This window comes from Salvelinus alpinus, chromosome 12 (genome assembly GCF_045679555.1).
Source record: "Salvelinus alpinus chromosome 12, SLU_Salpinus.1, whole genome shotgun sequence".
NCBI classification, from domain to species: domain Eukaryota; kingdom Metazoa; phylum Chordata; class Actinopteri; order Salmoniformes; family Salmonidae; genus Salvelinus; species Salvelinus alpinus.
The window spans coordinates 29,103,759-29,129,342 of NC_092097.1; the positions used below are offsets into that span (position 1 = coordinate 29,103,759).

General features: G+C 42.4%; 1 protein-coding gene across 2 annotated transcripts in view; it reads right to left on the reverse strand.

Moving 5' to 3' along the window:
* Positions 1 to 1,031: 1,031 nt before the first annotated feature.
* LOC139535829 (collagen alpha-1(VII) chain-like) overlaps positions 1,032 to 25,584 on the reverse strand; it is a 130,989-nt gene continuing 106,436 nt past the window's right edge. The window contains exons 94-121 of one of the 2 annotated variants that reach the window (XM_071335662.1): positions 25,543 to 25,578; positions 25,397 to 25,456; positions 24,894 to 25,019; positions 24,729 to 24,800; positions 23,936 to 23,971; positions 23,786 to 23,845; positions 23,625 to 23,669; positions 22,247 to 22,282; positions 22,070 to 22,105; positions 21,840 to 21,896; positions 21,601 to 21,672; positions 21,421 to 21,492; positions 21,106 to 21,141; positions 20,798 to 20,878; positions 13,474 to 13,527; positions 13,065 to 13,118; positions 12,861 to 12,923; positions 12,662 to 12,724; positions 8,562 to 8,678; positions 8,402 to 8,479; positions 7,960 to 8,013; positions 7,742 to 7,790; positions 7,470 to 7,488; positions 6,919 to 6,986; positions 6,344 to 6,475; positions 5,600 to 5,662; positions 4,928 to 5,110; positions 1,032 to 1,975 (exon numbers count right to left, since the gene is read on the reverse strand). In XM_071335662.1, coding sequence (XP_071191763.1) covers positions 1,947 to 1,975; positions 4,928 to 5,110; positions 5,600 to 5,662; positions 6,344 to 6,475; positions 6,919 to 6,986; positions 7,470 to 7,488; positions 7,742 to 7,790; positions 7,960 to 8,013; positions 8,402 to 8,479; positions 8,562 to 8,678; positions 12,662 to 12,724; positions 12,861 to 12,923; positions 13,065 to 13,118; positions 13,474 to 13,527; positions 20,798 to 20,878; positions 21,106 to 21,141; positions 21,421 to 21,492; positions 21,601 to 21,672; positions 21,840 to 21,896; positions 22,070 to 22,105; positions 22,247 to 22,282; positions 23,625 to 23,669; positions 23,786 to 23,845; positions 23,936 to 23,971; positions 24,729 to 24,800; positions 24,894 to 25,019; positions 25,397 to 25,456; positions 25,543 to 25,578 — 1,851 coding nt within the window. In that variant the 3' untranslated portion in view covers positions 1,032 to 1,946. Of the gene's footprint in view, positions 1,976 to 4,927; positions 5,111 to 5,599; positions 5,663 to 6,343; positions 6,476 to 6,918; positions 7,489 to 7,741; positions 7,791 to 7,959; positions 8,014 to 8,401; positions 8,480 to 8,561; positions 8,679 to 12,661; positions 12,725 to 12,860; positions 12,924 to 13,064; positions 13,119 to 13,473; positions 13,528 to 20,797; positions 20,879 to 21,105; positions 21,142 to 21,420; positions 21,493 to 21,600; positions 21,673 to 21,839; positions 21,897 to 22,069; positions 22,106 to 22,246; positions 22,283 to 23,624; positions 23,670 to 23,785; positions 23,846 to 23,935; positions 23,972 to 24,728; positions 24,801 to 24,893; positions 25,020 to 25,396; positions 25,457 to 25,542; positions 25,579 to 25,584 lie in introns of those variants that run through there. The other variant, XM_071335661.1, reaches the window with a different exon arrangement.

The following is a 25,584-nucleotide window of genomic DNA, read 5'->3' on the forward strand; positions in this document are numbered from 1 at the left end:
AAACTGCTCCAGCTCCTTCAAGTTGGATGGTGTTCTCAGGGTGATGAGGTGTTGTGTTTGCACCAGACATAGCATTTTCCTTGATGACCAAACATTTCAATCTCATCTGACCAGAGTACCTTCTTGCATATGTTTGGGGAGTCTCCCACATGACTTTTGGGGAACACCAAACATGTTTGCTTATTTTTTTCTGGCCACTCTTCTGTAAAGCCCAGCTCTCTGTGGAGTGTACGGCTTAAAGTGGTCCTATGGACAGATATTCCAATCTCCGCTGCGGAACTTTTCAGCTCCTTCAGGGTTATCTTTGGTCTCTTTGTTGCCTCTCTGTTTAATGCCCTCCTTGCCTGAGTTTTGGTGGGTGGCCCTCTCTTGGCAGGTTTGTTGTGGTGCCATATTCTGTCCATTTTTTAATAATGGATGTTCAAAGTTTCTGATATTTTTTTATAGCCCAACCCTGATCTGTACTTCTCCACAACTTTGTCCCTGACCTGTTTGGAGAGCTCCTTGGTCTTCATAGTGCTGCTTGCTTAGTGGTGTTGCAGACTCTGGCCTTGCAGAACAGGTGTATATATACTGAGATCATGTGACACTTAGTTAAATAAAGTCCACCTGTGTGCAATCTAATTATGTGACTTCTGAAGGTAATTGGTTGCACCAGATCTTATTTCTGGGCTTCATAGCAAAGGGGGTGAATACATATGCATGCACCACTTTTCCGATTAATTAAAAACTTTTTTTCATTTCACTTCAGCAATTTTGGGTATGTCCAATACATGAAATCCCAAAAAAAATTCATTTAAATTACAGGTTGTAATGCAACAAAATAGGAAAAACGCCAAGGAAGTTGAATACTTTTGCAAGGCACTGTATACACCTCTAAAATTATTTTATATAGGAAAAACATTGTAGAAATACTATTTTTAATTCTCTGGTTTATTCACATATTTCATAAAACAATGAGTAATGTTTCCGAGCCATCATGAATGAGTGTGTGTAACGAACGTCGTCGGGAGAAGGAGAAGACCAAGGTGCAGCGTGGTAAGTGTTCATTTTAATGTTATTAAATAAACTGAACACTGAATGAACAAAATACAACAAAGAGAGAGAACGAAACAGAAAACAACCACCCACAAACACAGGTGGGAACAGGCTACCTAAGTATGGTTCTCAATCAGAGACAACGATATACAGCTGCCTCTGATTGGGAACCACACCAGGCCAAACACACAGAAATACAAAACAAGGACAACATAAAACACCAGACAGAATGCCCACCCAAACTCACGCCCTGACCAACCAAAATAGAGACATAAAAAGGATCTCTACGGTCAGGGCGTGACAGTGTGCTTTTTGCAATTTCAACATCAAACTTGGCGAAAATACAAACTTTTATTTTTCTTTGAAAACAACAAATGAAATGTGCAATATAAAAATATATTTTAAAATAGCACCTTTCCTCTGTCAGGTTAAAACATGCAGAGTTTAACATGAATCATTAGGACACACAAAACACTATTTCCCAGGTAATACAAATATACATTTATATGTACATTACATTGGCAAAATATGATAACATGTATTGTGAGTGCCTCTTTATACATACAGAACAGCTATTTAGTGGACAGATTTGGAACTCATTACCTGTACATCCACCAAAGACAGATTCTGTGGTATGGTTGCATCAATGTTTGGACAACATTGTCTTCCTTTAATACGGTGCTGCTGTACTCGCTAGAGTAGTGGGATTTAAAAGTTTGGCTGCAGAGTTAACGTAATATAAATGTACTTGAAATAAATAATAAAATCATCAACCATGAGAAAAGATCCATCAATGGTGTATATACTGTATATTCAAAACCTTGCCAATGTTTATAGCTTTAAATATTAAACAACCATTTGTTGCCATTCTTTAGGGTGGAGAAGAGGTAGTCATGACATGCCCTTCATCATCGCACCTTTTTCAAAGGAACAGCATCTGCAACAAAACACAATAATCCGTTTTGGGGATACATTTTCTTGTGTGTACATGTGTGTGTATGTGCAGCATGAATGTGTGTGTATTCAGCATCATTTACACTACCGTTCCAAAGTTTGGGGTCACTTAGAAACGTCCTTATTTTTTTTTAAAGAAAAGCACATTTTTTGTCCATTAAAATAACATCAAATTGATCAGAAATACAGTGTAGACATTGTTAATGTTGTAAATTACTATTGTAGCTGGAAATGGCAGATTTTTAATGGTAATATCTACATAGGCATACAGAGGCCCATTATCAGCAACCATCACTCCTGTGTTCCAATGGCACGTTGTGTTAGCTAATCCAAATGTAGCATTTTAAAAGGCTAATTGATCATTAGAAAACCCTTTTGCAATTATGTTAGCACAGCTGAAAACTGTTGTTCTGATTAAAGAAGCAATAAAACTGACCATCTTTAGACTGGTTGAGTATCTGGAGCATCAGCATTTGTGGGTTCGATTACAGGCTCAAAATGGCCAGAAACAAAGAACTTTCTTCTGAAACTCGTCAGTCTATTCTTGTTCTGAGAAATGAAGGCTATTCCATGCGAGAAATTGCCAAGAAACTGAAGATCTCGTACAACGCTGTCTACTACTCCCTTCACAGAACAGCGCAATCTGGCTCTAACCAGAATAGAAAGAGGAGTGGGAGGCCCCGGTGCACAACTGAGCAAGAAGACAAGTACATTAGACTGTCTAGTTTGAGAAACAGACGCCTCACAAGTCCTCAACTGGCAGCTTCATTAAATTGTACCCGCAAAACACCAGTCTCAACATCAACAGTGAAGAAGCGACTCCGGGATGCTGACCTTCTAGGCAGAGTTCCTCTGTCCAGTGTGTGTTCTTTTGCCCATCTTAATCTTTTCTTTTTATTGGCCAGTCTGAAATATGGCTTTTACTTTGCAACTCAGCATCCTGGAGTCGCCTCTTCACTGTTGACGTTGAGACTGGTGTTTTGTGGATACAATCTAATGAAACTGCCAGTTGAGGACTTGTGATCTGTTTGTTTCTCAAACTAGACACTAATGTACTTGTCCTCTTGCTCAGTTGTGCACCGGGGCCTCCCACTGCCATATTGCGCTGTTCTGTGAAGGGAGTAGAACACAGCATTGTACGAGATCTTCAGTTTCTTGGCAATTTCGCGCATGGAATAGCCTTCATTTCTCAGAACAAGAATAGACTGACGAGTTTCAGAAGTAAGGCCTTAGTTTTTGGCCAATTTGAGCCTGAAATCGAACCTACAAATGCTGATGCTACAGATACTCAACTAGTCTAAAGAAGGCCATTTTTTTTTTATTGCTTCTTTATTCAGAACAACAGTTTTCAGCTGTGCTAACAATTCCAAAAGGGTTTTCTAATGATCAATTAGCCTTTTAAAATGGTAATTTGGATTAGCTAACACAACGTGCCATTGAAACACAGTAAAATAAAAAAAGGCTTGTATAGACATGGTTTAAGTCCTGAGCTTACAGACTAGTACTAAAACACTTGAAGTAGGCATTCTAGAGTTAAGTCAACAAGTTACTATATCATTGTGTTTACTTGATAGCTACCTACACAAATAGCTAGCTAGAACAAAGTGTTATTAAGATAAAAATGTATTTAAAATATTTAAAAGCAATACAACTAAAAGTTGTCCAGATGGTTGCTGATAATGGGCCTCTGTACGCCTATGTAGATATTCCATAAAAAATCTGCTGTTTCCAGCTACAATAGTAATTTCCAACATTAACAATGTCTACACCGTAATTCTGACCAATTTGATGATATTTTACTGGACAAAAAATATGCTTTTCTTTCAAAAACAAGGACATTTCTAAGTGACCCCAAACCTTTGAACGGTAGTGTATGTCCAAGTTTTAAGCCTCGTATTGTGGATCTCAGCCAACACCCACACACCTCCGCACATGGACACACACACAACTTTAATAAACATGATTAAACCTGTAATAACCATGTAATAATATCTATGTAATAACATCCAACACAAGGTGTCTCCCCAGGGGAAATCAAGATTAGACTACTGCAATACTATACTCTCCGGCTACCCGGATAAAGCACTAAGTACATTTCAGCTAGTGTTAAATACAGCCGCTAGAATCTTGACTAGATCCCAAAAATGTGATCATATTACACCAGTGCTATACCGGCGTCCTGTTAAGGCTAAGGCGGATGTCAAGGTTTTACTGCCAACCTACAAAAGCATTACATGGACTTGCTCCTACCTATCTCGCCGATTTGATCCTGCCGTACATACCTACACGTACGCTACGTTCACAAGACGCATGCCTCCTTATTGTTCCTAGAATTTCTAAGCAAACAGCTGGAGGCAGGGCTTCCTCCTATAGAGCTGAATTTTTATGGAATGATCTGGCGATCCATGTGAGACACACAGACTCGGTCTCAACCTTTAAGTCCTTACTGAAGACGCAACTCTTCAGTAGGTCCTATGATTGAGTGTAGTCTGGCCCAGGGGTGTGAAGGTGAATGGCAAGGCACTGGAGTGACACACTACCCTTGCTGTCTTTGCCTGGCCAGCTCTCCTCTCTCCACTGGGATTCTCTGACGCTGACCCTATTACGGGGCTGAGTCACCGGCTTGCTCGCACTCTCCCATGCCTTCCCTAGGTGGGGTGCATCACATCTTGCCAGGCTTTTTTCGCTATACTTGACTTGAGTGGGTTGAGTCACTGGCATGATCTTCCTGTGCGTTTTTGTGCCCCCTCGGAGCTTGGTTCTTCTCTAAGTTTATTCATTGGTTCCTGCCTTTCTTTTCCTCGCCACCATGCTTCTACATCTGCATTGCTTGCTCTTTGGGGTTTTAGGCTGGGTTTTATAAATACATTTGATTGATTGATATGTATGTGTGCACAGTAAGCTACTATGTGTGCTTGCTTGTGTGTGTGGGTACCTGTGTCCTCCGGGAGGCAGCGCTCCTCACAGGTCTCCTGATGGAGGAAGCGGTTGGCGTTGCCCTCACAGCCGCTGTAGATGAAGGGTCTACAGGCCTGCACCTGGCTGTTAAAGTACCAGCGCAGAGTAAACCTCCCACAGCTGCCCTCCTCCAGGGGCAACACGCAAATGTCCACTGGAGCTGGAATACATCACACATAAACACAATGAAGAAAATCACAGTGAGAGAGACAAAGAGACAGAGAGAGCGCTCCAACAGTAAGCTAGGTGAATGTGATGTTAGTATTAATGTTAATGAACAGTAACTTAAAATTCTGTGATGAACATTAAATAAGTGACCATACAATTAACACAGTCTTTAAGAGATAGAAAATCTAAATTATATGTCTGGGATAAAAGCTGAAGATGGCTTGTAAGATCAAATCCATTCAGGTTTTATAAAAAAAAATGTTTCAGTATAATTCTTCGTAACTATAGTAACTTTTGTAAATTTGCCAAACAAAAACAATTCAGTGCCCAAATTCAGATATGCTTGGGTGTTTTGATTAGTTATCAACAGTAATCAAAGAAAATAAAACCATCATGCTAGAGGCCAGAGGCATGCAGAGAAGGAGGCTGAGTTAACCCATAAAACACCCCAGCAGTGGAGGAGGAAGTGGGCGGGGTTTACCTTCCCCTTTGACCTCTCTCCTGGACCTTTTTGCTTTCAGAGGGTCAACAGTGACTGTCTCACCTGTCGACATGCAATCATTCAACAAACATCAACAGACACCCTGTAATAAGCAAACTAACAACACAAAACAGACACACTGAATCGACAACACAATAAAACGCACAAATACAGTCCTAAACATAATTTAACGTTTGAGGTAAATCCCATAATGTTGGAAAATAGAGATTTGCAAGACTGCTATATATACCCATATATCTTAAGTTAAGAACAGACCACTGTACACAACACATACAAAAACACTATCAACACAACAAAGACACACAGGAAGCTGCATGTTGATGGCAGTGTGTGAAGGGGATCCAGGGTTGGTTTGTGTGTTAGACTGGGCTCAGTGTGTGAGGATGGATTAAGGGTTAAATGGATAGTTTGGGATTTTGGCAATGAAACCCTTTATCTACTTCCTCAGAGTCAGATGAACTCGTGGATGCCATTTTTAAGTTTCTAACTAGCGTTAGCGCAATTGCTAACTAGCGTAAGCACAATGACTGGAAGTCTTATGGGAGCCGTTCCTGTAGACTTCCATTCATTGCGCTAATGCTAATTTGCGTTGGCTCGCAAAACTACCTCTAACTTCCTACATACCGGATACAGAGACATAAAAATGGTATCCACTAGTTTATCTGACTCTGGGGAAGTTTATTGCTATCCCTTTAAGGGTGTGTGTTTGTGTGTGAGACGTACCGTCGTTATGATTCGCAGCGGGGGTTAGGTGGATGCTCTGCTCCATAGCCATGGAATCATCGTAACTCTCTATAGAGTAGATATCTTCGTAGTCAGGGTCATTGGTGTTCACCACCACACGCAGCTCACGCCCTGCAACACAGCACAGGGCAGGGGGCGCCACAGCGGTCACAACCCTAACCCCGACCACTCACTGCCCACCCCACGGCCAGAGGGAAGACACCCCCCAACTCCTACAGCACAACACTGGACTTTCACCAAGGGCTCAGTCCACCCGTGAATGGGACTTTATTCAGCTGGAATAACCCACTTACAAACCCCCTAACTTTAAAAAGCAGACAAAACAGAGAGTTAGAGAGTGAGTAAAACTGTGATGAACAGACACACAGAGATATCCTTTATAATGTTCAGAGAATACTGATAAGAAAACAGGGCCCATTGTTTAGAACCAGACACAGCATCACTCTGGGCTGTTTGTTAAGACATACTGATGGACAGACAGACAGACAGGACAGACAGACAGACAGACAGGTAGTGATGAAGGACAGTTGGACAGACACACTCACCATCCTTGCCCTCCTTGCCCTGCCGGGCCAGCTGTTGCTCTGGAACAGGACGCGCCCTGGGGCGGGACAGGGTTTCTGTCACAACAACACCTGAGAGCCGGCCGGGATGGGGGACAGGGGGGGAAGGAAGAGGGGCCAGGAACATAAAAACAACAGGACATCCACGCTGGTCAGTAACACACATAGACATAGCCACCAGACACCACCGAAACCCAACATATACACCCATGAGAACATACAGTAGAACCAGTGGTTGAAGTGGACTGAAATAGATACCAGTACTCATTTTGGGTGCCGGTAGTATTTATATTTAGTTGCCAGTACTCATCATATTTTAGAGCCAATATTCTAAGCAGGTCAGCACTGGCCCACTTCAAGCACTGAGTAGAACAGATAACCACCTACATGGACCACACCACATAACAGAACCAAAACTACATAGTACAGACACATGTCAGAACCAAAAACACAGTGACTACATAAACTAATAATAAAGCTAAAAAGTTAATGCCAAAGCTAGCTACTGCCCTTATCCCATCTGGTCCACGTGTCAGACTGATACCCACTCACCTCCACAAGCTGAAAGACAAAGAGAAAAGGGAGGAGAGGAAAATAGAATGTTACTTTCTCTTTCATTACAGGGAAAGTCAATAGCAGTGAGAAGTTCTACATGGACAGAGGGTCTGAATCACACTCTGTGGAGCATTACGTTCAATACAGATGTGTTAGCACCATTACTTGTTTCACTTGATGATGAGGAACTGACTATTAACTGAGGACACCAGCATGTTGGATTGGGACATTGGGGTTTTGGCAGGTGACTAAGACTTACCACAGTGTTGGCTCATTTCTGTGCGGACGTATGTCCGAATCTCATCCTCCTGCACAGAGAGCCAGAGGGGAAGAGGAGGAATGTAAGAGACAGGCAGAGAGATGTGACAGCATTATAATGTGTTTGTGTGTGTGTGGTTGCATGTGTGTGTATATGTGTAGGCAGGGTGGTGGTAGAGTCAGCAGATTTGGGCCCTGAGGCCCAGGTGAAGCACTGACCGTCAAGCCTGGCTCTCCTCTGTCTCCCTTGGCTCCATCTGGACCCAACTCCCCCTACAAAAGAGACAGGTATTAGAACACACAGCTGACAAATAAACTGTTCTCAGAGTAGTTGAACAAACTAATAGCTCTATGATCCCAAGGTCAGATGTACTAAGTACATATCCACCACGAAGAATCAGAAATATAAACTGGAAAGGAACAACACCTGTGTTTTCAGGGATTAAATGTATTATGTCTGTTCAAAACCTTTTATTTGACCCTTTTCTACATTTTCTGTTTGAGTCTCCAAACTTTCCATATAGTGCATACTGTTTAGAAAAAGGTCCCCAGTTTCACTGCTGTGTCTGTGCTGTGGCCAGTTTGAGGGAGTTATTGGGGGACAGTTGCAGTTAGATACTTTATGAGCAGACATACTGCACAGTAGAGAGGAGACACTCACCTGCTTGCCACCGTCTCCTGGTTTACCTGGGATACCGCGTGGACCTATCATGGCAGGACCAAGAGGCCCCCGCTCCCCCTGACAATGACAACAACCATGTTGAACCATGTTTAATTTACCTCACAACTAGATGGCATAAACAACCAAAGCAAGTGAATACCTTCTGTCCTTGGAGGCCTTCGGGGCCCTTAGCTCCAGCTGGTCCCTGAGACCCTGTCAGTCCAGAGGCCCCGTCTACTCCTCTGGGGCCTGGGGGGCCGGGGATACCTGAGGGGCCCTGTAGATAGGAAGAGGGAGAGCGCCACAGACAGATACCATTTACAAAAAACTCCTTCCTCTTCTTCCCTGCCTATGAAAGTTGTGTCAGGCACTGGCATCATTATTGAGAAAAAATGTATAAAATGCTGATCAAAATCATCACTTATCTCGTCAGGCTTTTTATTTTAAATAAATGGTAGATGAATTGATCCTGGTCAGTCATTCGACTGCTCTTCCCTCGCCCAGCCTCCAGTTGGCTCGATGGAAGATCAGTCGACTTCTAGTGAATCTTTTTTTCATTTCAACAACTTTCTACTTGTGATGTGCTAGACACCTTGATTAAGATGAATGTAAAAATCCACTGGGGCTGATTTACATGATCCTTTCTTGCTGCAGCTTTCTGCTCCCATGATTTTCTATTAGACGATTATCTTGGGTGCTATCCCCAGGGTTTGGAAGGTGGCCTATGTGCTCCCTCTCCACAAAGGTGGTGACCCCTCCAACCTAATAATTATCGCAATCTCGAAATGATCTTGCCTAGATAAAAAATAAAAGAACCAATAATAAACAGTCAGCTTAGATCCTTACTAGCTACAAGTGTTCACTGGTCTGGTTTCAGGCCGGGTTATAGCACCATCTCTGCTGCAACCTTGGTGTTAAATGATGTGGTAAAGGGTATGGATCGGAGGAAGCACTGCGCTGCTCTCTTTATTGAAAGCTTTCGATAGTGTGGACCACTCTTTATTGATTCAAAGATTGTCTGAAATCGATATGGATCAGGAGTCATGTAATTGGTTCAGGACACAATATCAAGTCAGGTTTCCTTGATATTACAAAAGGTGTCCCATAGGGATCGGTTTTAGGTCCTGTACTTTTTACTGTCTATATAAATAATGTTGATCTATCTGCAAAAAATTGTAACGAACACCTGTATGCAGATGACACTGTTGTGTGTACTATTGCCCCGAGTTGTGGACTTGAGTCACATGACTTGAGACTCGACTTGATAGAAAATAAAATACTGTGTGTGGTAAATCTTTATTACAGCTAATCCTACAATAATTGCTAGCGTTTCATCATTCCATCTCCGTACCGTTTATTGAAACACTTAGATATTTCTGTTTCATGACTGATACGATATATTTCAATTGACAATTTCTTACCCTCTGAGTGAGCATGTGCACATGAAGGTTCGCAAGACTCATGCAGGAAGTTATGTTTATTTAATTCAATGTACGGTTTCCTTTGTTCATATTTCCCGGGATATGTCCTAGTTCCGTGTGTCTGTGTCCTATGTCTCTGTCATTCTGGTGTGTGTAATAGGAGCGAAATGAGAAATTGTATTTTACATTGTAGAACCAGTTTATTGGTTGTAATTGCCCAGTGGTTCCCAAACTTTTTAGTCTCGTACTCCTTCAAACATTCAACCTCCTGCTGCGTACCCCCTCTAGCACCAGGGTCAGTGCACTCTCAAATGTTTTTTTCTCTCCCATCATTGTAAGCCTGCCACACACACACACTATACGATACATGTCACGCCCTGACCTGAGATATCTGTTTTATTTTTATTTTGGTTAGGTCTATCACAGAACCGCTTGTTGCAATTTCAATGAGGCTCTCTTGTTCAGATATTGGTAAGTGGACTGGAGGCAGGGCATGAAAGGGATAACGAATCCAGTTGTTTGTGTCGTCCAATTTGGTAAAGTACCTGCGTAATTGCACACCCAACTCCTTCAGGTGCTTCGCTATATCACATTTGGCATTGTCCGTAAGCTTGAGTTCATTTGCACTCAAAAAAATCATACAATGATGGAAAGACCTGTGTGTGGTCCTTGTTAATGCAGACAGAAAAGAGCTCCAACTTCTTAATCATAGCCTCAATTTTGTACCACACATTGAATATAGTTGCGGAGAGTCCCTGTAATCCTAGATTCAGATCATTCAGGCGAGAAAAAACATCACCCAGATAAACCAGTCGTGTGAGAAACTCGTCATCATGCAAGCGGTCAGACAAGTGAATATTACGGTCAGTAAAGAAAACTTTAAGCTCGTCTCAATTTTAAAAAATGTGTCAATACTTTGCCCCTTGATAACCAGCGCACTTCTGTATGTTGTAAAAGCATTACATGGTCGCTGCCCATATCATTGCATGATGCAGAAAATACATGTTCAGGGGCCTTGCTTTAACAAAGTTAACAATTTTCACTGCAGTGTCCAAAACGGCTTTCAAGCTGTCAGGCATTCCCTTGGCAGCAAGAGCCTCTCGGTGGATGCTGCAGTGTACCCAATTGGTGTTGGGAGCAACTGCTTGCACGTGCGTTACCACTCCACTATGTCTCCCTGTCATGGCTTTTGCGCCATCAGTACAGATACCAACATATCTTGACCACCAAAGTCCATTTGATGTGACAAAGCTGTCCAGTACTTAAAAAATATTCTCTCATATTGTCCAGGTTTCCAGTGGTTTGCAGACGAGGAAGTCTTCCTTAATTGACCACCCATAAACATAACGGACATATACCAGGAGCTGTGCCAGGCCCGCCATGTCTGTTGACTCATCCAGCTGTAACACATATAATTCACTGTCTTGTATGCGAAGCAGTAATTGTTTCAGTCTCCTGCCATGTCAATGATGCGTAGTGCAACAGTATTGTTTGATTAAGGCATTGTCTGTATAGTTGTTTTGGCCTTTTCCCCCAGCATTGTCCCTGCCATATAAGCGGCAGCAGGAAGAATTAAGTCCTCCACAATAGTATGGGGCTTGCCTGTCCTAGCCACTCGGTAGCTCACCATATAAGATGCTTCTAGCCCCTTCTTATTAAGGTTGCTTTTATACATGTCTTACTACTCGAAAGTCATCTTTATTCTCACTCAAAAAACTCCCATGGCTTATTTTTCAAATTGTCATGTTTCGTTTCTAAATGTCTGCGCAAGAGTGAAGGTTAATGTGATTAGATGTTAATTATTTGACTAGGCTACCTGTATTTGACATTGTGTTATTATTTCGCTGAACACTAGATGGTTTAATTAGATTTTTGGCAGTGAAACGAGGCTACTCAGGCGAGAGAAAAAACTCACCCAAATGTATAGCCCCGTTGGAAAATATAAATGTACTTTTTGAAAATGTGAATCACATTTTTATTTGGTGTACCCCCGACGGCATTGCCGTACCCCAGTTTGGGAATACCTGTAATAGCCAATTGGGTAATTGTATGGTCCTGGGAGAGGCAAAGTGCTTATGTACAATGCACTTGGAAAGTATTCAGACCCCTTGACTGTTTCCACATATTATTACATTACAACCAAATTGAATCTGTCTAACAAGGCGCTCAAACAGATACAGTGCATTCGGAAAGTATTCAAAACAATTTAAACCATTTTAGAAAATAGTTTTGAATACTTTTAGAATGCACTGTATCCTGATAGACAGATTCAATTTGGTTTCTCAATGGGAGGCTCCAACTATGGGTAACTGCATACTTGGAATGTGTCTGAAAATGGGCATTGCAAAATAAGTTAGTGAATCAACAGTGATGAGTGTAACATCAGCGGGTGGATCAACAGCGATGGGTGTAACATCAGTGGGTACTTTTGGTAAATGTATGTGAATATTGATGTGTATAGTGATGTGTATACAGGGCTCATCTGAGCACAGTGGAGGCTGCTAAGGGGAGGACAGCTCATAATGGCTGAAAAGGAGCTAATGGAATGGCATCAAACACATGGAACCCATGCGTTTGATGTATTTGATACCATTCCACTGATTCCACTCCAGCCATTACCACGAGCCTGTCCTCCCCAATTAAGGTGCCACCAACCTCCTGTGTCTCAGCATGACTCCCTGTCAAAATGAAGGTTAAATAAAACAAAATCAGTTGTTTTCATCAGACCTTATATACAGTACAGCTAACGTCAGTGGTCAGCTTGCGGTTTTGCTGTGGTCACATTCATAGTATTAGTGGTGCACTTTATGAGTGGATTCAGTTGTGGTTAAAGACTCACCCTTTCGCCCTTCTCTCCCTGAGTTCCTTTGGGCCCCAAGACTCCATCCAAGCCTCGGTCACCCTACAAACACACAGGCATGTAGTTACACACTGACACACAGTACTCTTGATACATTTTGAAAGATATATATATATATCACACATAATGAAGTGCGCACACGCACCCACACACAAACAAACCATACATAGACTAATACCTTGGGTCCGATCAGTCCCTCCTTGCCTGCGGTTCCAATGGCCCCTGGAGAACCCAATTCCCCCTGAAACACAGATACAACAACATCTGGTAACATGTCCACACTTGGCTGATAATACAGTTTTAATACTAAATTCCAGATATTAGCCTCAATGGTGCACTGTTCAGAGCCCTCTAAACGTGTACTTCATGGGATGATTCTTACCTGCTCACCTTTCCTTCCAGGCAACCCTGACCGCCCATGGATCCCTGAATCTCCCTGATTACAGAAAGAGAAAGGGTAAAAACATTCAACACCATCAAAAAGTCCAATAGTATTCTGTTCTGTATGTAGCCCACATCCACTATAGCCAGGTCATTAGAAAGACACACCATGGTGCATCCACACTGTTTTCCCCCTACTGTTAATCTTATACAATTTCCTTATTAACACGTAAAGGGAAAGAGGTCATAGTTACAGTGGATATGAAACACTTTCATCACAAAACTCACCATGCAACTCCGATAAAGGCCCCTCAGGGATAAATAAAGTTAATTAAATTGAACTTCCTGTCACACATTTCTTCCCCTTTCTCCCCTCATCCCTCTTTCTTTCTCCCTCCCTCCCATTGTACCTTTTCTCCATTTGGTCCGTCCGATCCACACGCCCCCTTTGATCCTCGGTCGCCCTGGAAATTATAAGTTAGTTAGTCAGTTAGAGGCAGATGAGGGGCCCTGTCAGTCACAGTGGGACAAACTACTCCAAACTGCCAATTCAGACAGAGAGCTTATACTGTACATACACTGACAGTCCTTTCAGCTGCCAGACAAACCAAACCTAACGAAAACAACCCCTCATTTAAAAGGTGACTCATCAACAACTGTCACTTACTTCAACGATTGCCAATACCAACCAGCTAGTCAAAACCGGTCTGTGTTGTGTGAAGGTCAGCATTTTTTTTTTTAGGGGGTAGATCAGCTTTAATATTGCAGATAGATTGTAGCTTCCATCAAGGTAATTGTCTGCATAATTTCCAATCCCCCAGATATTTTTGGGGTACATTTTTTTGTTGTTGATATATATATATACATATACATACATACACACACACACACACATACATGCATTTACACACACACACTACTGTTCCAAAGTTTGGGGTCACTTAGAAATGTCCTTGTTTATGAAACAGAAGGCCATTTTTTGGCCATTAAAATAACATCAGATTGATCAGAAATACAGTGTAGACATTGTTAATGTTGTAAATGACTATTGTAGCTGGAAATGGCTGATTCTTTAAATGGAATATCTACATAGGCATACAGAGACCCATTATCAGCAACCATCACTCCTGTGTTCCAATGGCACGTTGTGTTAGCTAATCCAAGTTGATCATTTTAAAAGGCTAATTGATCATTAGAAAACCCTTTTGCAATTATATTAGCACAGCTGAAAACTGTTGTTCTGATTAAAAAAGCAATAAAACTGTCTTTCTTTAGACTAGTTGAGCATCTGGAGCATCAGCATTTGTGGGTTCGATTACAGGCTCAAAATGGCCAGAAACAAAAAACTTTCTTCTGAAACTCGTCAATCTATTCTTGTTCTGAGAAATGAAGGCTATTCCATGCGAGAAATTGCCAAGAAACTGAAGATCTCGTACAACGCGGTGTACTACTCCCTTCCCAGAGCAGCGCAAACTGGCTCTAACCAGAATAGAAGAGAAGTGGGAGGCCTAGAAGGCCAGCATCCTAGAGTCGCCTCTTGGGGTCACTTAGAAATGTCCTTGTTTTTTAAAGAAAAGCACAAAGAAAGAAAAAAATCACACACAGAACAAGCTGTTTCTCCAACTGGGGCCTCCCACTCCTCTTTCTATTCTGGTTAGAGCTGTTACCACTCTTCCACCAAGGCACCTGCAAGTTACCAGACATTTCTGGGGGGAATGGCCCTAGCCCTTACCCTCTGACCCAACAGGTCCCAGATGTGCTCAATGGGATTGAGATCCGGACTCTTCGCTGGCCATGGCAGAACACGCACAGAACGAGCAGTATGTCTGGTGGCATTGTCATGCTGGAGGGTCATGTCAGGATGAGCCTGCAGGGAGGGTACCACGTGGGAGGAGGATGTCTTCCCTGTAATGCACAGCGTTGAGATTGCCTGCAATGACAACAAGCTCAGTCCGATGATGCTGTGACACACCGCCCCAGACCATGACGGACCCTCCACCTCCGAATCCATCCCGCTCCAGAGTACAGGCCTCGGTGTGATGCTCCTTCCTTCGGCGATAAACGCGAATCCGACCATCACCCCTGGTGAGACAAAAACGCGACTCGTCAGTGAAGAGCACTTTTTCCCAGTCCTGTCTGGTCCAGCGACAGTGGGTTTGTGCCCATAGCCAACGTTGTTGCCGGTGATGTCTGGTGAGGACCTGCCTTACAACAGGCCTACAAGCCCTCAGTCCAGCCTCTCTCAGCCTATTGCGGACAGTCTGAGCACTGATGGAGGGATTGGTGCGTTCCTGGTGTAACTCGGACAGTTGTTGTTGCCATCCTGTACCTGTCCCGCAGGTGTGATGTTCGGATGTACCGATCCTGTGCAGGTGTTGTTACAAGTGGTCTGCCACTGCGAGGACGATCAGCTGTCCGTCTTGTCTCCCTGTAGCGCTGTCTTAGGCGTCTCACAGTACCGACATTGCAATTTATTGCCCTGGCCACATGTGCAGTCCTCATGCCTCCTTGCAGCATGCCCAAGGCACGTTCGCACAGATGAGCAGGGACCCTGGGCATCTTTCTTTTGGTGTTTTTCAGAGTCAGTAGAAAGGCCTCTTTAGTGTCATAGGTTTTCATAACTGTGACCTACCGTCTATAAGCTGTTAGTGTCTTAACGACCGTTCCACAGTTGCATGTTCATTAATTGTTTATGGTTCATTGAACAAGCATGGGAAACAGTGAATAAAGTCTTTACAATGAAGATCTGTGAAGTTATTTGGATTTTTACGAATCATCTTTGAAAGACAACGTCCTGAGTTTATATATATACAGTACCAGTCAAAAGTTTGGACACACCAACTCATACAATGGTTTTTCTTCATTTTTAATATTTTCTACATTGTAGAATAATAGTCAACACATCAAAACTGAAATAACACATATGGAATCATGTGAAAAACAAGAAAGTGTTAAACAAATCTAAATATATTTTAGATTTTTCAAAGTAGCCACCCTTTCCCTTGATGACAGCTTTGCACACTTGGCATTCTCTCAACCAGCTTCAGCTGGAATGCTTTTCCTACACTATTGAAGGAGTTCCTACATATGCTGAACACTTGTTGGCTGCTTTTCCTTCACTCTGCGGTCCAACTCATCCCAAACCATCTCAAATGGGTTGAATTCGGGTGATTGTGGAGGCCAGGTCATCTGATGCAGCACTCCATCACTCTCATTCCTGGTCAAATAGCCCTTACACAGCCTAGAGGTGTGTGGGTCATTGTCCTGTTGAAAAAAAACGATAGTCCCACTAAGTGCAAACCAGATGAGATTGTGATACGCTGCAGAATGCTGTGGTAGCAATGCTGGTTAAGTGTGCCTTGAATTCTAAATAAATCACTGACAGTGTCACCAGCAAAGCACCCCCACAACCTCACACCTCCTCCATGCTTCACGGTGGGAACCACACATGCAGAGGTCATCCATTCACCTACTCTGTGTCTCACAAAGACACGGCGGTTGGAACTAAAAATCTCAAATTTGAACTAATCAGACCAATGGACAGATTTCCACCGGTCTAATGTCCATTGCTGGTGTTTCTTGGCCCAAGCAAGTCTCTTCTTCTTATTGGTGTCCTTTAGTAGTGGTTTCTTTGCAGCAATTCGACCATGAAGGCCTGATTCACGCAGTCTCCTCTGAACAGTTGATGTTGAGATGTGTCTGTTACTTGAACTCTGTGAAGCATTTATTTGGGCTGCAATTTCTGAGGCTGGTAACTCTAATGAACTTATCCTCTGCAGCAGAAGTAACTATGGGTCTTCCTTTCCTGTGGCGGTCCTCATGAGAGCCTGTTTCATCATAGTGCTTGATGGTTTTTGCGAGAAGAAACTTTCAAATGTTCCGGATTGACTGACCTTCATGTTTTAAAGTAATGATGGACTGTAATTTCTCTTTGCTTATTTGAGCTGTTCTTGCCATAATATGGACTTGGTCTTTTACCAAATAGGCCTATCTTCTGTATACCTTCCCTACCTTGCCACAACACAACTGATTGGCTCAAATTTATTAAGAAGGAAATAAATTCCACAAATTAACTTTTAACAATGCACACCTGTTACTTGAAATGCATTCCAGGTGACTACATCAGGAAGCTGGTTGAGATAATGCCAAGAGTGTGAAAAGCTAACATCAAGGCAAAGGGTGGCTACTTTGAAGAATCTCAAATATAAAATATACTTTGATTTGTTTAACACTTTTTTGGTTACTACATGATTCCATATGTGTTATTTCATAGCTTTGATGTATTCACTATTATTCTACAATGTAGAAACTAGTAAAACATAAAGAAAAACCCTTGAATGAGTAGGTGTGTCCAAACTTTTGACTGGTACTGTACATACATATACAAATACACACATCATACTTACTTTTAAAAATATTTGTTCCTTTATTATTTCCCACAAACCCTACCACCCCTCCCCTAATTGCAGTAAACGAATAAACAACACTTAGGCTTCTACATACTATATACATTTTACGGACACAATCTATTTTACAATAGTTATATTTGGTTTGTTTTTAGTCCTGGCCTTCCTATAACCTCCACCTCTCCCATCTATTTCTGATGTCCATCCAGTTTGATTTCTATTCGCCATACATTTTTAACTGTGCTATTTCACAACATTTCTGAACCTATATATATTTTACAGACACACTATATTTTACATTTGTTATCTTGTTTTTATTAGTCCCACCCTTCAGCTCCATTCAACCCCTGCCATCTATCTTTCTATTTTTACATATATTTTACAACTGTGCTGTTTCAAAAGTTATGAAACTTTCTATTCTCATAGTTTCCACAGATTGTAAATTAAAGAATTTTTTCCCCTAAAAGTATTATTATATTATTGATCGGTTGACTATGACTTTTCAAATCACCCAGTAGTGCCATCTGCAGCATTTAGCTCCAGGTAAATGTTGCAATTCTTCAGCCACTCCTGGACCTGTGACCAAAAATGAGCTACATATGGACAGTAGCAAAATAAAGGATTTAATGATTCTGCCTCTTCACAGCAAAATCTGCAGAGCTGGGAAGGTTGTATGCCCCATATATAAAACATTATATTGGTTGCAATTTTGTATAATAATTCAAATTGAAAAATTATACGTTTTGAATCCAGCGTCGTTTTGCGTGTCAATTCATAAACCATGTGCCATGGAATCGGTACATCGAAAATCTCTATCCAACTATTTTGCAATCTATATGGCACAACTTTTTGGTCCTTAAATGAAACTGGTATATATTTATCACAATTTTCTTAAAAACAATATTGGTATTTAATGCATGGCTGACAGACAAGGTCAGCATGGGCTTGAACAAAAAATGACTCCTACAGTCACAGTGACCAGCAGAACTGATTTGAACCATGTTTAGCCATGAACAGACCACGGTTCCGGTCTTAGACTTACAGTGCTTTCGGAATGTATTCTGACTCCTTGACTTTTTCCAAATTTTGTTACGTTACAGTCTTATTCTAAAATGGATTAAATACATGTTTATCCTCATCAATATACACAATACCCCATAACAACAAAGCAAAAACAGGTTTTTAGAATGTCTGCAAATTTATGAAAAATAAAAACAGAAAAACCTTATTTACATAAGTATTCAAACTCTTTCCTATGAGAATCGAAATTGAGCTCAGGTGCATCCTGTTTCCATTGATCATCCTTGAGATTTTTCTACAACTTGATTGGAGTCCACCTGTGGTAAATTCAATTGATTGGACATGATTTGGAAAGTCACATACCTGTCTATATAAGGTCCCACAGTTGACAGTGCATGTCAAAGCAAAAACCAAGCCATGGAGGAATTGTCCATAGAGCTCAGAGACAGGATTGTGTTGAGTCACAGATCTGGGGAAGAGTACCAAAAAATGTATGCAACATTGAAGGTCCCCAAGAACACAGTGGCCTTCATCATTCTTAAATGTAGGAAGTTTGTAACCACCAAGACTCTTCCTAGAGCTGGCCGCCCAGCCAAACTGAGCAATCGGGAGAGAAAGGCCTTGGTCAGGGAGGTGACCAAGAACCCAATGGTCGTTCTGATAGAGCTCTAGAGTTCCTCTGAAGATGGAAGAACCTTCCAGAAGGACAATCATCTCTGCAGCACTCCAAAAGGACACTCAGGCTGTGAGAAACAAGATTCTCTGGTCTGATGAAACCAAGACTGAACTCTTTGGTCTGAATGTCAAGCCTCACGTCTGGAGGAAACCTGGCTCCATCTTTACGGTGAAGCATTGTGGTGGCAGCATCATGCTGTGGGGATGTTTTTCAGCGGCAGGGAATGGGAGACTAGTCAGAATCAAGGGAAAGATGAACAGAGCAAAGTACAGAGCATCATCCTTGATGAAAACCTGCTCCAGAGTGCGCAGGACCTCAGACTGGGGGCGAAGGTTCACCTTCCAACAGGACAATGACTCTAAGCACACAGCCAATACAATGCAGGAGTGGCTTTGGGACAAGTCTCTGACTGTCCTTGATTGGCCCAGGCAGAGCCCGGACTTGAACTTGATCGAACATCTCTGGAGAGACCTGAAAATAGCTGTGCAGCAACATCCGGCCGTGATTGGGCGTCCCATAGGGCACCGCACAATTGGCCCAGCATCATCCGAGTTTGACCGGGGTAGGCCGTCATTGTAAATAAGAATTTGTTCTTAACTGACTTGCCTAGTTAAATAAAGGTTACATTTTTTTTATTAAAAACCAACCTGACATAGCTTGAGAGGATCTGCAGAGAAGAATCGGAGAAACTCCCCAAATACAGGTGTGCCAAGCTTGTAGCGTCATACCCAAGAAGACTCGAGGCTGTAATCACTGCCAAAGTACTGAGTAAAGGGTCTGAATACTTATGTAAATGGGATATTTCAGTATTTATTTTTTTAATAAAATGTGCAAAATTTCCCCAAAACTTTTTTTGCTTTGTCATAATGAGGTATTGTGTGTAGATTTATGAGGGGATAAAAATAAAAAAACATTTTAGAATAAGGCTAACATAACAAAATGTGGAAAAAGTCAAGGGGTCAGAATACTTCCACGAATGCACTGTAAAGGATGAGTAACTGGGTGATTTGTTGAGCATAATTGCTAGTGACAGATAAGGGGAAGTTGAAGGGGTTCTGATAGCATTGTGAGACTGAATGAGCTGGCTGATATTGTGCCGTCTGGATTAGTCATTTCTAAACCCAGATTATCATGCTGTGATTGTACTGCCGTTAGAGTGGCAAGGTCATGTGAAGAAAACACTGAACACATCTCAGTGTCCCTCAGACACACTTTGTCTTTACTTTAGAAGAGGACAGCGATTCACACAGTATACAGTAGGAAGGTTAGGGGGTTCTGATAGCCTATTATTCTGGCAGAATGCAATATAAACACACAAATTATACTTTTAACCATCATTAAAATGTATTAATAGACCATATGAGAATGAAAGCACTCTATCCTGGGCTATATCCAGCTAAATTTATACTAATCCTCCATTACGTGATGTCAATTTGGAGCCATTGAAGAGTTATGGCTGGCGGCATGATCTGGGAGGCTGGCACTGGAGCTTAGAGGACGTATCAAGTTTGGCACCAAACTTCTTCAAGTGGGGATGAACTCAAAGACTGTTCAAATACAATGACAGACACAAGCACCAGACACATACACAAACAGACGCATCACGCTGCACACACACACAGACGTACAAACCTTAATTCCACGCATTCCAGTTATTCCCATGTCTCCCTTCTCTCCTCTAAAGCCTGGCATTCCATCTTTTCCTGGTGTACCCTGGGAGAAAAACACAATCAACCAGTCTTTTATCGATCAATAGGAGAGTGAATGGGGAGTTAGTCATAGGGCCTGGAGTTTTTCCTGACCATGTGACCTGATCAGGAAGAACTTTAGATCCTAGTGATAGGCTATAATTAGGGCCCAGAGTTTTTCACATGTCAGTTCATGTGGTCAAGAAAAAGTATATATTGTTTTCATAACCGAGGGTGAAATGGGAGACTCACAGATTCTCCAGGTACACCAGGCAGGCCCGCCTCTCCCTACAGACAAAAAGACAAACCCATTAGAACACTGCATCTGTACAACAATCCCCTACAGCATCCAGTCTGAGCAAGACAGTGTTCCTTTTCACAGGACATATTGTTGGGTGATGATCCATTCTCACATGACGGGTGGGAAAATTGTGCAATGCAACCATTATACACACGAGGACATTCTGATAGTGATTCTGATATTGATTGACTATCAATGATATTGGTTCTGACATATATGACACAGTGATGATGAAAGCATTGATAAAGGTCAGGTGATGTCATCACCTTCTGTCCTCCTGGACCTCTGGCCCCCTGGAACCCTGTAGAGCCCCTGTCTCCTGGCTCACCTCTCAGACCCTGTGGAGACACACACAGTTATACTCTTGTTATTAATAGCCTGCTCCTAGAGCTGTTTGTGTTTTTGCCAACTCCATTAATTGTTGTCATTGTCAAGCCCAACCTCACCTGCTCCCCAGCTGGGCCGTCACTGCCTTTCAAGCCTTTCTCCCCCTGCCCCCCTTTTGGCCCTCGGTCACCCTGATAAAGAAGAGAACAACAGTTGTAAATGACCACTACCCACACACACAGATTAGCAGTGTCATAGTCAATACTTGGTGCTCTGAAGTATTTTTGTCATCAATTGTTTTATTAGATTAGTCAATAAAATCGGTGCTGTGAGGTTGAGGGTTGAGAGGGTCACACACCGTCTCTCCTTTGTTGCCCTTCTCTCCCGTAGGTCCTCCCACCAGGAGAGTATCGCCCTGCAAGGGAACAACATAATTGTCAGATAACTAGGTTTAAAAAAATATTTTTAGAACTTTTATATTTTCAAATTTGTATTTATTGTCTCCCCTTTTGCTCTTTTTCTGCCCTTCTCTGTATTATTATACCATGTACACACACAATATTACTACTCATTCATTACAATTCATACCTTTTCTCCTTTGTCACCTTGTGGCCCCAATTCACCCTGAAATATATTGAGAGTAGGACTCACTAGGTAGGCATGTTAATTTGATTGACTATTTTACATGAGCAGAATGCTCAGGGTACAGAGAGAGAGAGAATGTTGGAAAATACAGCTGTGGGGAATAATAGTCACAATATTCACCTTCTCTCCACTGCCTCCTTTGCCACCTGGGGAGCCCTGGTGAACACACACACACACACACACACACACACACACACACACACACACACACACACACACACACACACACACACACACACACACACACACACACACACACACACACACACACACACACACAGGAAGAAAAACAATTATACTCCCACATGCACATCCTCATCAGCAATCGTCAACATTATGGTGTAAATCATCCAAAACTACAACCGATAGCTCTCTATACCCACCACAACTAGCACTCTCCTCTTGTATAAGAAATGAGTGTACTGTAATAGGTGAGTTCCTGTCTGTGTGTATGTCTCACCTGAGTTTAAAGTGGAATGCCATGGGCACTCTACAGTACCAGGCCCCCTTCTGGAAGTTACCAGGCAACTAATGTGAGACGGTCAGTATGGTCTTGATGAGAGCTAAGGTGAGCAGGTTTAGTGGCCCTTGCCTTGGAGAACAGCCCTACTCTCAGTAGCACTAATGCACAGGTAGCGAAAGAGGACCAGGGGCTGGCTGGTAGCTTTTAAAGGAGCTATGCTAGTACAGAGGCCTATCATTAGATCAAAGTGGAGGGTAGAACACACTGTAGGGAGCAATCTACTGCACTACTGTGCTCAGAGAAACAGGATATGTATATTCTATGTATGGTGTGATAATGAGCTTGACAATAATGGATAAAGGTATAGTCGGGATGGAAACGATTTAAAGGTTTACGCATCATGCAGATGAAGTCTTTTGCGTTCAGAACTTTTCCTTTCATTTGAGCCCTTTCTATTTACTGAAGTACACTGCTCAAGCCACACAAACGTTTGTTTGATGAGCTTTTAGTTATTTTGAGCTCTATCTATCTATGTTCACTTCAGCCTTCCCTTCCCCCTTCTGTCATTTTCTCTCTCACTCTTAAGTTTCATCAATATTGAGGGTTGAGCCAATCAATAACATCTAGTAATAAACAGACAGAAACAAACACCATAGAACTCTGTGAGGCAATTATCAAGCACAAGACAGAGGCGGTAGAGTCAAAATTGCTAATGATAAATTGTACACTGTGACAGAAGCAGTACAAAGATAGTGATGTTGACAGTAGATAAGATGAACAGGCGTAGAGCTCACAGGAGGCTGCTGAGGGGAGGACGGCTCATAATAATGTATGGAACGGAGTTAATGGAATGGCATCAAATACATGAAAACCATGTGTTTGATGTATTTGAAACCAGTCCAGCAATTCTGCTCCAGCCATTACCACGAGCCGTTCTCCCCAATTAAGGTGCCACTAAGCTCCTGTGGTAGAGATACATGAGAGACAGACTGTGATGAATAAGTGATGAAAGAGAAGAGAAAAAGACAGACGTACCACTAGTCCTCTCTCCCCGTCCAAACCAGCTCGACCCTCCTCCCCCTGCAAACATCAGACACACAAATCTGTAAATCCCCCAACACACACACACACAACTCTACAATACAACACTGTCAAATATAGATACAATTCAAACTCAAATGGTGATGTGGTTTTACTCTGGGTCCTGGGTCTCCTCTCTCGCCTCTCAATCCAGGTACTCCTGCTCCAATCGCTCCCTAAAGAGGAAGATTAATGAGCAATCTCATCCTATTTGATAAGATATTATACAGTATGGAAGACATGTGTTTATCTCTTTGTTAACTCACCTTGTCCCCTTTGCCTCCAGCAGTTCCCGGTGTACCCTGGTAAGGAAAAACAGGTATACTGATCATGAACACTAACAGATAACACAAAGCAAACACACAAAGTCTCGCTCTCTCCTTGGTCCTCTGTAGCTCAGTTGGAAGAGCATGGCTCTTGCAACACCAGGATAGTGGGTTCGATTCCCTGGGCTACCTATACATAAAAAGTGTGTGTATGCATGCATGACTAAGTCATTTGGATAACAGCATCTGCTAAATCAAATGTCAAACATGGGGGGCTTACATTTGTCCTGTTTCAAACATGTACTGTACAAGTGTGTAACCTGTACTGGTGTGAAAAGGAAATGTGTTTTTGACCCTGGAGCAATTAGGGTTAAGTACCTTACTCAGGGGCAGATTTCACCTAGCCGGCTCAGAGATTCAAACTAGCAACCTTGCGATTACTGGCCCAATGCTCTAACCGCTAGGCTACCTATAAGAAATTATCAGACCGTATACCACGGGTATGACAAAACATTCATTTTTACTGCTCTAATTACATTGGTAACCAGTTTATAATAGCAATAAGGAACCTCAGGGGTTTGTGGTATATGGCCAATATAACACGGCTAAGGGCTGTATCCAGGAACTCCGCGTTGCGTCATGCTTAAGAACAGCCCTAAGCCATGATATATTGGCCACATACCACACCCCATCGGGCCTTATTGCTTAAATATATTATACTAAATATTTATTTGTCTCTCTCGCTCACACACAATCAATTAAGTCATCATGATACAATGTAAAGGCTACTTACAACTAGGCCGGTGGGTCCGGGGGGCCCAGGACCTCCAGGGGTCCCTGCCTGACCAAGAAAGCCTTGGAGACCCTGGAGATGAGACAACATAATCATACAACACAGAGCAGGGCTAACAAGACCACACCAGTCCTCCAACTACCGTGGCGATATAGGCCCTCTCACCCTGGGTCCTAGAGGTCCTGGAGGTCCTGGGGTTCCGTTCTCTCCTCTCAGGCCGGCCAGACCAGGGGTCCCTGCTATGCCACGGGCTCCTGGAGGACCTGCTGGGCCCGGGAGTCCTGTGTCCCCCTAAAACACAAACACACAGGGGTTCACATTCACTGTGGAAGTGCAGAAACTGATAAGTTTGCATATGTCCTCCACTAACCGGTGCCCCTGCACATTGACTCTGTACCGGTACCCCCCTGTATATAGCCTCACTACTGTTATTTTACTGCTGCTCTTTAATTATTTGTTACTTTTATTTTTTTACTTAACACTTTTTTCTCTTAAAATTGCATTGTTGGTAAAGGGCTTGTAAGTAAGCATTTCACTATAAGGTCTACACCTGTTGTATTCGGCTCATGTGATAAATAACATTTGATTTGATGTTAATATGAATATAGCTACATATGTGATTTGTGTTTGAGAACATTCAGAAGTATTGTCAAGACCATGATAGTAACCTTTAACCCTTGAGGTCCCAGCTGACCAGGAGGCCCTGCCAGTCCGATGCCTCTCTCTCCCTGCAACACAAATCCTGTTAGTACTGTCACATGGTTAGCAGCCAGGGAAACACAGACACGAGGAATCAGCTGATGATGTGCATTACCTTGTCTCCTTTAGGCCCTGCAGGTCCTCTGCCCCCCTAAAA